The following is a 13540-nucleotide window of genomic DNA, read 5'->3' as shown; positions in this document are numbered from 1 at the left end:
ATCAGATACCCATGATTACTTCCGGGCTATTGTTTAGATGTGGCCATGAACTCTGAAGAGACCATGACTGTCTGTTCTTGGTTAAATAAAATCAATATGCATTACAGAACGCAACTTCGTTTGTGAGAAAACAAAGACTATCTCTAATACCACGTAATATCATGATGACGTCAGAATCGTCATGGTAACTCCCTTAGTGCACCCACGCCGTGTAGTTGCATCAAATTTAATTTACCAAAACACAAAAATTAATCGGACTAGAGAATGTTCTTACTAGCGTTTGTTTGTAGTCATTTCGTGGGAATTTGTATACAGAAATGAAGATTTAAAAAAAATATATATGTTAAAAATATATATCTAATATGCCATCTATGCTATTTAGTCATGTAAACAGTCCAATCAAAAAAAAAAAAAAAAAAAAAAAAAAAAAAAAAAAAAAAAAAAAAAAAAAAAAAAAAAAAAAAAAAAAAAACAGTCCAATGCAAAATCCAAAAATATCATTTCCTTTAAAATTAAAAATTTCAAATTATGTTGAACAATCAGAATAATCGTGCAGAAACTGCAAGTTTCTTTTACACTTATAAAAACTAAAATAATAAAATTATCTTCTTAATAAAATAAACTTAATAAGAATTATATAGCTTTGGAACTGTGCGTCATATATCACAGGCAAATATGTGTTTGTAATATGCATATACATTATCATACATACATACATACATATATACATACATACATACATACATTCATACATACATTTATATATATATATATATATATATATATATATATATATATATACACACACACACATACACGTGTGTGCGGTATTGTGTATATCATATATGTGTATATCATATGTGTATATCATATATGTTGTGTATACATGTGTTGTGTATATTTATATGTATGAGAAACTATTCTTTAAGATATAATAATAAAAAAATATGCTTTCTTAATTTAATTTAAATGTAAAAATAAATATCTTGAAATAAATAAATAAACCAATTGTTACGTTAAAATATGTGTTTTAGAATCAGTTTCCATAACATTGACTGTAGCATTAACCATCGCCCATATTTTTTCGAATTCATTTATAAATGGCTTTACTAGCCTCGATTCATTTGTCACCATCAAATTTTCAAAATTTCCAAAAAATGCTGCCATAGTCCAATTTGTACTGCCAGTTATTAAAATATTATTATCAATAATGATAAATTTATGATGCATTAAGACATCCAGTTGTTTAAATTTCGGCTTAATGCCTGCAAATAAAGCAATATTAACTTAAAAATTATTATTTATTTGATTATCTTATTTAATTTTAGATGAAATATTATCTTGTATATAGTTATATTTTTCTAACAAAATTTATGATTTTAATATTTGTTACAAACCTTCTTTGTGAAAACTCATGATTTGGCTTCCATCATTCTGTGTCATAGACTCATCCAATACTATCCTAACTACAACACCTCTTTTGTAAGCATTTATAATCGTCTTTACTAAGATTGAACTTGTAAGAAAATACATACATATGTCCAACGTATTAGTTGCAGAATCCAAATAATATATAAGCCTCCTATAATAGTGGTTAAGTATATTTTGTCACCCTGTATTAAACTACAAATAATTTTATTTACTTTACTTTACATTGGAAAAGTTACCTGAAGTGTCTTACTGCACAATTTGCCTTTTTACAAAATTCTTGGCGTTCTAGATGTGGTCGACACAAAGAAGAATCTTTTGAAAAAAACATGACTTCAAAGATTTTTGCACTATCCTCAGTATCTTTGCATAGATGTTTTCCATATCCATTAGAAATATTAATAGCTTTCCTTTGAGAACGTCTATATAATTGATATAATTGCCAAGTTACTTCTGTCATAAAAAGACCAGAAGTTACTATAATGATAATTTTTGTTTTCATTATTAGGATTTTTATTATACAGAACTTCTAAATCCAGAATTTTTCGTTTTTAATGTGATGAAAAATTTGCTGTAACACATAATACATTTGTATATTTAAAATTCAGCTTTTCTTAGCTTTATAATTCATAACATATTGCAAACATTAATCCTAATGTTAAAGATACCAGAAGTATATCGAATATTGGAAAAATTATTATTAGGCAAATAAAAATTCTTAATAGTTCGAAAATAAGAAAGAATAATTCCTTTGTTCTTATTATTTTATTATTATACTTTGTTATTATATTATATTATATTATATATAATTGTCTTTTCTAATTTGTACATAAAATCATATTTTAGTAATCTTCGATTCTCTCTATATCCGTTAAAATATTTGTTAATACTTAGATTTCGTAAGTTATAGATACCTTGTATATCGATTCTAGATATTGATTATTTATATCAGTATCAATGATAATATTTGCAGATAAGATTCGAGGACATGTAATTAAGAAACAACGTCGAACGAAAAACAAGACCATAAAGTTTCACCAAAGCCAGCTGGAAGCTCAAAGTGCGCCCTCTCGACAAGTAAGTAAAGGGCAAAGAAATCCGATTGGCTGTTTCATGAGTGGTTTCTTTATTCTGACATATCGAATCTCGTTGCTATATTGCGTTGCTACGTCATTCGATATATCGATTCATATTTTTGTTGACACGTTAGACACACCAAATAATCTCCATTAAATTTACAGTCACTCTCAAATAAAGCGCCATGCCTTCCTAAATATAACGAACTCAGTTGCAGTTTTAACAGATATAAATATTCTCAAGCAAAGCAAAGCCGTATTCGCGAATCAACGTCATCGCTCTCGACGCTCGACTTTCGATAGGTATCGAGGGTTTTGGCAGATCCGAGAGCAAAGATGTCCGCCGATGCGATACAGAAGGATATTTTTAGTCGGTCGGTCGGCCGTGTTTGTGAGTAAATAGCAGCTGAATGCGCAGCACGAGTCTGTGACATTGTGCTGAGCGTGCGAAGAGCGTAATCTTGTCATTGGATCGAAAGGAGCCGCAAGGATGGGTCTCTTCCCGACTTCCTCGCCTTTCGACGCTGACGTCGGTGAGTAATGCTGTGACGGCTCGCTTTTCATCTGGTATGAATCACGACGAATGTCGCGCGAGAGCGGATCGTTCGCTCCGGTTTACATATCGCGAGTCTGAAATTATCGGGCCCGTCCTTTCTAGTCTACAAAGAATAAGCCCTCTGCAAACGTCCGCATTAAACGCATTAAGCGGTTGTTGACATTTGACCTCCTCAGTTATGTCGTTGGATTTTTAACGCTAACTCGCTAGCATTTTGCACTTGAGCTTCGCATTCTTTACGCGGGGTTTCATGCACAAAATGAGATAATTTCGTCAATGCTTGATAATTTGTTACTTGACATTTCGATTAGCTATCATAGTACCGCTATTATATAGTTTGTTTTAATTGTAATGTATATTCCGATTATTTTTTTATCTTTGTATGCGTTGTGAATATAATTTTGTTAAGACTCGAAGCTATTCTTTAATTATGTATCTTTGAATATCTGTGACATTTTTTATGCTTACTGTTGTTTGTATGGCATCAGAAAAAGCAACTAATGAGAACAATGTAACGGAAGAATGGGGAAAGATAATGGATATCTGTGACAAAGTAGGCACCTCCAGTCAGAATGCTAAGGAATGTTTACGTTCCATTGTTAAGAGATTATACTGTCAAGATCCACATGTCGTCATGCAAGCTATAACAGTTAGTATATTGTCCTTTCTCCAAAAAACTTAATTTCTGTCAAAATTCTAATTACTCACTTTTTATTTAGTTATTAGATGCTTGCGCCAGTAATTGTGGAAAGATTTTCCATTTGGAAATTGCGTCCAGAGATTTTGAAAATGATTTGAGAAAACTCATTAATCATCCTCAACCAAAAATAGTAGAGAAAATCAAAGCGCTTTTGAAGAAATGGGTAGAAGGAGACTTCAAAGCAGATCCACAACTGAATCTGATACCAAGTTTATATAATAAACTCAAAAGTGAAGGCCATGACTTTTCTTCTGTCTCAGATACAGTGAGTTACTCTGCTGCAATAATGTTATTACATTTATTTCATTGATTATAGAGATGTAAATCATTTACTGTAATCAAATCATTTAGTGCAAAGTTAAGTATTGAATTGCTAGTGCAGACAGAACTGCATTATTTAAATGTCAGATAAGCTATCAGTTATTGATACTGCATGTTTTTCTTCTGAATTCTGGTATCATATCTTGTAGTTATTTTATAAGTCATTTTAAATAAATTTTGATTATAGAAACATGATTTATTATTATTTTGATATTTCTAAACTTTATCTTGTTTGTGTAAAATATCTTTTTTAGCCAAAACGTACTAGTGTTCTGAGCAGAGATCCTAATGTAGTAACAAATTCACAAGAAGAAGCAGATATTGCGAGAGGTAATATATAATTTAATATTACTTTCTTTACAACTAATAAAAAATAAAAGTTTCAACTTTATTCCTATGATGATTATATATATATATATATATATATATATATATATATATATATTACACATATGCACACATATATATGATATTTATTATATAGTTGATATTTTCTGTTAAATAGCAATACAACTTTCATTACAAGAAAATAAAGCACATACTCAAAGCACGTCATCGCATAGCTCACCAGCTTCTAAAAAGAGTACTAGTTTATATCCAAGTGTGAATTCCGTGCTTGCATCTACAAGTACTTCAGAAGGTAGAAAAGTACGCGCTTTGTATGATTTTGAAGCTGCAGAAGATAACGAACTGACATTTTTAGCAGGAGAAATAAGTATGTATTAAAAATTACAATGCATAATAACAGGTGAAATTTCTTTCTGTTAACTATGAATTCAATTTTTTAGTTAATATTTTGGACGATTCAGATCCAAATTGGTGGAAGGGTAGCAATCAAAGAGGCGAAGGGCTCTTTCCTTCCAATTTTGTTACTGCTGATTTATCTGTTGAACCAGAAGAATTTACTAGTAAGATATGTGCAACTTAATTTTTTCTAGTGTATTTTCGAGTGTATTTTCTAAGATTAAACGTTTAACTTATTTATTGTCTGTGATTAAAATAATCTATGAATATATTTATGTGCAGAATTAGAACATAGTAATAAGAAGTTAGTGCAATTTGCGGAAGAAGTAGAAGTAAAAATGGTAAAACGCGAGCCAGAAGTGGTAGAAGTTGAAATAGATGAAAAGAAAATGGATAGATTATTACATTTGCTTCACGAAGCTGACCCGCAATGTGATACATCCGATCCTCAGGAAATGCTTGATTTAGAAGGTAACTATAAATCTTAATAAAAACATCATATTAAAGAATGATACAAATATTTTCTATTATATTTCTATTGATTGCACTTTGCAGAACAAGTTACTGCAATGGGGCCTCTGATCGACGCAGCTTTGGAAAAGGTAGATAGGCGGCATGCGCAGCTCACTCAATTAAGTTCTGATTTGGTCGACGCTCTTAATTTGTATCATACTTTGATGAGAGAACCCGCGCCTCCAACGCCGTCTGGTTATACTTTGCCCAAAATGCAACCACATATAAATCCTTATTCATTCCACAATCCGGGACCACCACCACCACATGTGAGTTCATAACTTAAAATAACGATATCAATGATACAATGTATATCTTGACATAACATATATCTTTTAATAGATGTTTAACGGTATGCCGCCTTCTCCATTCCCCGCCGGTTCAGGTCCGGTGGGGCCGTATAACACGAGTTTGCCGAACAACGAGTATATGGGTCCTACTAGTATACCAAGCATGGCTTTGCCACAACATTTTCACGTTCAATCGGGACCTCATCAACATCCTCCTGGACATCCACAGGGGCCATCTCTGCCACCGCCCGATCAAACTAGCCTTTCTTATCAACAACAAGGGTAAGCTTATTAATATAAGTTATTTTTCTTTTATCACAATGTTGATTGCACAAAATTCATTATAATAAAATGTAGCCATAAGAAACAGAATAGTGTCAAATCGTAACATTTCTTACACATAGATTACAAGGGCACACATAGATAAATTAGATTTTATTAATAATATTAAACGTTATAAAAAGAACGTTTTCTCTTAATTTTTGTATACAAGAAATGAAAATTTAATGTTATATAGCAGATATCCATCTCAGAGTGGCCCAGCACCAGGGCCTTATGGTCCACCTGGGCCTACAGGACCGTCTGTAAACCAACAATCGCAATATGCTCCTCCAAATGGACAACACATGATGTAAAGCAAAATTATGCGTTATGCATTCATCTTGTACTCTAACTCAAGCTCTGTACAATATATATTATTATAATTATTTAAATAAACATACCCAAAGTAGCCAAAGATAATGGGTTTTTAATAAAAATTTTATGTTTAAATCTACATAGGCACTATTGTTTGAGTGCATATATGCGATAAGAAAAAGCAAAAGCAGAAAGTGACTTACATTGTCTACATCACATATATATTAGTTTTGTGATTATTAAATATTTATTGTTTAGACTGTTCAATTTTAGTTTATACATTCCTTTGGCCTGTTTGGTTTCTTTTATTATCTTACATATTATTTGACTTATTATTAAATGTTTTAATATGCATTATATATATTTTAAATATAATTCTATTATATATATAAAGAAATTTAATTCTGCTACTTTATTCCATGTTCAAGTTATAAACTTTATCATAAATTGTAAATTTCTTTTTAAATAATAAGTTTTAAAATATATGACAAGTTTCGAAATTTGTATATGAATAAAAAGAATATTTTGTAGTTTTCTACTTTGCTATTAAATTTCGATGAAGTAATCGCCAAACGGGAACTGCGGTGTGATTACTAAAACACAAAATAATTAAAGAGATGTTACAATCAGAAAAAATGTTAAAACGCTTATAATTATCAAACAATGGTGGAAGTGATTTTCGAAAGAACTTTTGCAAGAAAGTGTCTCAATGTGGTCTAGTCTATCCGTTGTATACAATAAAATTAATTCCTATTAATTGTTAAAAAACAGCGAAACTGCGAGAAACTTTTTATGAATTGTTAATACATAATAGAGATGCATAATGTTTGTATATTCATGACGAAACGTTCTACTTTTTTTCAATGTAACGAAAACAATATTCGATATTTTTATTGAGCTAATATTTAGACACATTAAAATTTTTATGATGTGATATCTGTCACTTTTTAAGAATACAAGGAACATTGAAACTATCAAAACTTGTGGTTTTTAGTAAAAGCAGATGTAATAAGGAAGAGAAAGAAAAGAACATGCAAGAGGGATACACAATGACAAAATGAGTGTAAAATTAATGTTTTAAATTCAAATGAAAGTTTAATTTAAAATATAATTTATGAGACAATATATATCGATATTGTTTTTAAGTCATATATTGTATAATATCCAAGCAAATAAAAACGGAAACGAGATAGAAATGAAAGGCGAGGAAAAATAAACAGATTTTATAGAGAATAACGCGATTTATGCTGTGTACGTTATGTTACCATTAAACTGGCTTTATTTATATAATCTATTATCGCTTCATTACATTTTTACATTCTCACACAGATTTGTTTGACAAAAGAACTCTCGCGCGAAACATGTATATTATGTATAAAATAGCTTAAAAATACAACATTTTTCGAGATGTTGATTTAATTGGTTTTTTTTACTGATGTTATATTATCCCTTTATCTCTCTCTCTTCTATTAACGAAACTTTAAGAAAGCAAATATTAAAAAGAATATAATGAGAAAATTATTATTCTTAGCAAGAGATATTAAGTAATAAATATTAACTATTATCTGAAAAGCGTGAAAGTTTTAGAACCTAATTGTTATAATAAAAGTATAATTTTATTATAAAAAGAACATGATTGTCTTTAGAGTTTTTAACTTCCCTATGTATACAAGTTCTTTTAGAATTTTTTCAATTATAAAATTACTCTACATAATTTTACGCAATATTATTTCCTCTTGTAATTTTATAATAATGCTATATTTATAATAATATATTATTTGTCATTCTTAACTAAACAACTTAATAACGCATACCATTGTTGTCAATTATAGACTATCGTTAATGAAGAATGAATTTTCCTTATTAATTTCTAAATCCTATGTATCTACGTAAAAAAGTACTTAATAATTTCTCATTTTTTTTCGCTGCAACTTGTTATTTTCTTGACCTTTTCTAATATTTTTACAGCAAGAATTTTTTTGTTCCTTACAATAATTATTAATGATACTTGAGAATTATTTAAAATCTTATAATAAGTATGTAAGCATACATGGAAATAATATAGTTCCCCGTATTGAAAGATTTACGATCTATAGAACAATGAATTAATGATTAAAAAATCTCGCGAATAAATACCGTTATTAATCGTTTGTTTTCCTTATGCAACATGTGACATGCATCTGCACGCATCCGTGTGCATAAATTTTAATTAATTTTTATTCGCGTGCTTAAGATTTTTTCTTCATTTTTTCTTTAACTTAATTAATATGTGAAATATAATTGTTTTAAATAATTTGCGAAAATCGAGTTAGATATAAAAAGATGAAAAATGCAAGTCCACGCGTCTATTATAAGAAAATTATTTTGTAGAACAATATTATTTTAATTAAAATAAAAATAATAAAAAATAATGTTGTAAAAACTATGAAATAATTATTTTTATTTCTGTGAAAATAATGATCATACACAGAAAAAATTACGGCAAGAATAAAAAATAATATATATAATTATTAATAAAAGAAATTGTTACATATATACTTTATAATCGAAAAAAATCTGTGCAAAAGTATTAATTTAATAAAATAATTATTATAAAACTAGTATAAAATTTTAATTTTAATTAAAAAGCCATTTATATCATTTATATAGTAATTAGAATGTCCTAAAAAAATACACGTTTATATATCGTAAGAAAATATATGTTAAAGTAATTATATTCACTGCCACACTATGAAAAGTAATTATATTTACTGCCACAATATATTTAATGCAACACAAAATAAATTCATATTTTGATATTTTGTTTTTGGAATTTTAAATTAATTGTTAACTTAGCGGTTTTTTTGGTATTTTAATCTTTTTATTTTGTTTTAGTCAATCTTACAATTTTTACCTTATTTCGCGATCTCAAACCGATCAAAAAATTGTATTGTATTTAGATCATTAAAAAAAATTTAATGTAAAGAAATACATTTAACTAAATAATAATACATTATATGTGTGCTGTAAAAATCAGATATTATGTATCAGATATTAAGAATTAAATTACTGCTGCTCCGAAATATTTAATACATTATATATATTTAATACATTATATATATTTCATCAGATTATTTACTAAAAATTATTTATTGATTGTTCTGTATCTTGTATTTTAAATTAATATGGATAAAAGTAGATTATTAATGCAAATAAAATTTAATTTATTAAAAAGACAAATTATTTTATTTTGATTAGGAAACTATTTGTGTAATTTAATTTAGTATTGTTACTTTATGTCTGACAAATTTTTCAATTTTTTAAAAAAATAAATTTAATTAACCTTAATAAATTAAGAATTTTTCTTTTGAATTAATAAATCAATATAAAATTTAATTACTTCGAATAATGTGGCGTTTTAATTTTTTGTTTTATTAAAATTACACGCAAATTTTCATCGAGATATAATAATTTGAAAGCAAAAAATAATAAATTATATCATTTTTATTATATAAAGTCAAGAAAAATTTAATTTTTTAAATAAATTGTGATAAGCCTATAGGATCATTAAGTGATTTTTAAATGATTAATTTACTAATCCAAATTTGTACTAAAATTAAATGATATATGTTTATAACATTTTACAATTAAATAATATATAACATTTAATAATTTGCTATTAAAAATTTACTTATTAAGAATTTGATGTTAGTAAACTTATTAATTTCAGTTGTTTCTGATTTTATATAGGTCCTAATTGTAATACAGAGAGAGAGAGGTGTCTTACATATATTTAAGCGATCAATTAATATTATTTTAAACTGTGTGATAGCAAATTTTAACTACAAAAAAATTTATTTAATCCTTTTTATTATAAATAAAACAATTTCATGCAGAAAAACTTGATTGCTGTAATAATTTGCATATTTTATTGTTTAACACAATATGTGGATATTGATAATAATCTTACAACGATTAAAATGTTAATTTTAGTTTCCTTAACAGCACCAAGATTTATTGTATTAAATTTTTTAAATTCTTGATTACTTTGATTATTGTATATTCCTTTTATATTATAATCACTAATATTATATAGTGTACACGATCTTTTATGTATTCAAGTTGATAAATAAATAATCTATGATCTGACATTAATAAATGATTTGTGAACAATAAGAATTTTCCAGGTAATTTTGCAAATATCTGTGCTTTATATAAGCTGAATCATATGAGCAATAAATGAATAATAAATGAATAATATGCTTAACATCTAATGAATTATTCGTTGAAACATAAGACAATTTGTATGTAACCGCCTGTAATATAGTACAAATGTTAATATTACTTATTCTAATTGCTGATTATCCATTATAATTTATTTGGAAAATATATTTTTTAGTTAATACCATATATTTTTTATAATTATAAGACGATGCTCTTTAAAAAAAAAATATATATATATATATATGTATATATACATATATAGTAATTATAATCATATTATATAATTAATTTCTTTTAAATCTACATATTCAAATACCGTATCTATTGAATTATTCATTAATAATATAATTTTGTTTTAATATTATATCAATTAATATTACGAATTGTTATATTTTTCACTCTCGATTATTTTTGTTGCATGCATCACTTTTTTAGTAATCATTTATAATTGTTATATCATTTCATACATCAGATACTATACCAATAACCAATCAATTGTAGCTTCCTTATAACTGTTCTGATAAGATCACTAGAATAATGACTAGACTCCCTTGGCAATGGCATTTCTCGGATTGACAATGGACCAAACAACCTTGGCATTAACATTCTAGATCCTTTGGTTTCGTTTTCTTCGCTAAGACTTTATGACTATCAATCATGATAACCAAGCCGCCGTAAAATAAGCAGTTGTGCGGTAAAGAAAAAAAACAGTTATGCAGTAAAATAAGAAAAAAAGAGATTCCAGCTTTTACTCTTAATGTTATTTCTTATAAGTCTGCAATATCGTTCAGTATCAATTACTTTTATCAAGTATTTTTATGAAATATTTTTCTACAAAAAAATCTTTTGATTACAGAATAAAATATACCTTATATGTAATATTATATGTACATAAATTTATTAATTGTAGAAGAAAATATATCTTATATGTAATTTTATATGTACATAAATTTATTAATTATAATTGACTAAATAGAAACAGCAGAAAATTTAACTTCTAATATTTTCATAAAAATTATACGAAAAATTAATTTTAATTCCAAACTTATTTACAAAAATATATGATATATTAAATTATATATAATAATAAATAATTTTCCTTGACGGTTTTCTTGTATTAATAAGAAAAAATAAATTCCAAGTTTTCGATCTTCAATCTTTATTATGGTAGAATTCCGTAGTCCTAGTCTCTTTGCTTAGCAAAATATTCTAATTGTATTATTATTCTCGAATTGGAATTTTTCTATCAAGACAGTGGCCTGTTCACTACTTGTATTTGTGTGTATGTTCTCATATATAGCTCAAGGCTAATATAATTATTTTTCTAGGTCTAGGATAAACTCATCTTAAGTTGGATTTTTCCGAATGTATCTCGATAATCGAGATGATGAGCAGATTGGACTTTTCTGGACTGGATCTTTTCGTGAACAAATGACTTTATTATTAGTATAATATTTTCAATAAAAAATCGATATGTAAAAAGCAAATTAAATAAAATGAGAAATTAATAGCTACCAATTAATAGACATTCGATCAATCGCACAATATTCTTAGCCTTTTAAATATTAAAATGTCTATTTACGGGATATTTACAGTGCATAAATTACAATCCAGGTATGCAAGGATTAACCTTTTAAGCAGTCAATTTAAATGCTATGAAAATTTATATCTGCTGTTGGCGGGAGCAACCGATTAAGTATCCGTTAAAAGCTTTGATTATCTTATTTAAATGTAAATAATAAATTAAAGAGACTAATAAAATCAAGATATATCAAAATAAATTACGATACATGTAGACGTTGCAACAAAACTATTAATAATAATTCTTATTGACAAACTGTTAAAGGGAATTAAATCTTATTAATCTTCCTTTTTCTCTCTCTTTGTAAAATTATCCGTAAAATTATCCCGTATAAAACAACTCTCGCATTTTAATAAAACAGCGCGAACAAAATTTTCTTTTATGCAAAAAATATTGCCTACGATAATTTACATCGTTGGGAAATTGAAATAAACTCACAATAGTATGTCAAATTATTTTGGGATTATTGTTTTTCTGAAGCGAGCGCTTAGAACTATTTACAGGATGATCGATGGAATGTCTATATTCACATAAATCGTATATATATATATATATATACGGTCTGATAGAGAATGCAAGAGTTAAGATATAGGAGGTTGAGATATAGGAAAAAACTATGATTAGTTAATTGACAAAATTTATTTTTTTAATTGATAGATAGCATGTCGCGACGGTACTTTAATCGATAACGATTTATGGAACGTGAAGGTAGAAATTTTGGAAAATGTGTCGAAAGATATAAAAGACTGTATTTTGAACTGAAACAGAATGGTGATATATCGGATTACTCGAATACTCGGCAACTTCGAAATCAATAAGTCTGGGAACATTCCGACAGTTCGCGTAACACTTGCATATTTATTATTGTATTATTTGATTTTTTTTCGCATTACTGTCATTGATTATAAGCCGCGTTAGCGAAATTATTGTTTCGAGTACAGCATTAGCGGTACAAACCTCATCAATCTATCGGGTCATTATATACACGAGTGAATTATGATGTTACTTTTCTATGAATAATTTTGTGATAATTTCTCTGCATAGTTTTCACTATAAATTGATTTATTACAGAAATTGAGATTATACATTAAGAAAAACAGGTATTATAGCAGTGTATTATACTATGTAAGAAAATATATTATACTATGTATTTATGCTATGTAAGAAAAATATCTATATGTGAAAAGAGAAAAAGGAGAGGTCTTTTCAGTTTATTCCTTGTTAAGTAACATATTTTACATTGTGCAATAGCTTTCCTTCATTTTCATGAAGCAATTTCGTTTTGACTTTAGCACTACTAGCTAATAATTATGCAGATGTAAACGTAAATTTTCAAATTTTGATAAATAAATTCCAATTTCAAAAGATCAGATCTCTATTGGCTAAATCGATTGCAAATTAAACAGTAGTGAAACGTAATACGGAAAAGAACGTACATTTCACATTAGCAGTACATTTGATATTTAACAGAGGTTGACCTCAGCGACCGCG

At 27.3% G+C, this 13540-nt stretch overlaps 2 protein-coding genes across 3 annotated transcripts; one reads left to right on the top strand and one right to left on the bottom strand.

The window, feature by feature from the left end:
• Positions 1-972: 972 nt before the first annotated feature.
• Positions 973-2511, bottom strand: LOC105258286 (mitochondrial cardiolipin hydrolase). The gene is made up of 4 exons (XM_011269452.3): positions 2343-2511; positions 1668-1999; positions 1398-1582; positions 973-1265 (listed from the first exon to the last, which is right to left on the bottom strand). The coding sequence occupies exons 2-4, from the start codon at positions 1928-1930 to the stop codon at positions 1012-1014; spliced, it is 702 nt and encodes a 233-aa protein (XP_011267754.1). The 5' UTR covers positions 1931-1999; positions 2343-2511; the 3' UTR covers positions 973-1011.
• Positions 2512-2811: 300 nt separating this feature from the next.
• Positions 2812-6516, top strand: LOC105258285 (signal transducing adapter molecule 1). 2 transcript variants are annotated; one of them, XM_011269451.3, is made up of 10 exons: positions 2812-3037; positions 3549-3709; positions 3780-4025; positions 4336-4411; positions 4587-4796; positions 4870-4989; positions 5108-5296; positions 5381-5607; positions 5681-5910; positions 6149-6516. In XM_011269451.3, exons 1-10 carry the CDS (start codon positions 2995-2997, stop codon positions 6261-6263), a joined length of 1617 nt encoding a protein of 538 aa, XP_011267753.1. In that variant the 5' UTR covers positions 2812-2994; the 3' UTR covers positions 6264-6516. The 2 variants fall into 2 exon arrangements, with proteins under 2 accessions (XP_011267753.1, XP_011267752.1); XM_011269450.3 differs by having other exon boundaries at positions 6146-6516.
• The last annotated feature ends 7024 nt before the right edge of the window (positions 6517-13540 follow it).

Source organism: Camponotus floridanus, unplaced genomic scaffold (assembly GCF_003227725.1).
Source record: "Camponotus floridanus strain SB8 unplaced genomic scaffold, Cflo_v7.5 scaffold2, whole genome shotgun sequence".
In the NCBI taxonomy this organism is placed as follows: Eukaryota; Metazoa; Arthropoda; class Insecta; order Hymenoptera; family Formicidae; genus Camponotus; species Camponotus floridanus.
This window is presented reverse-complemented; position numbering and strand designations above follow the sequence as displayed.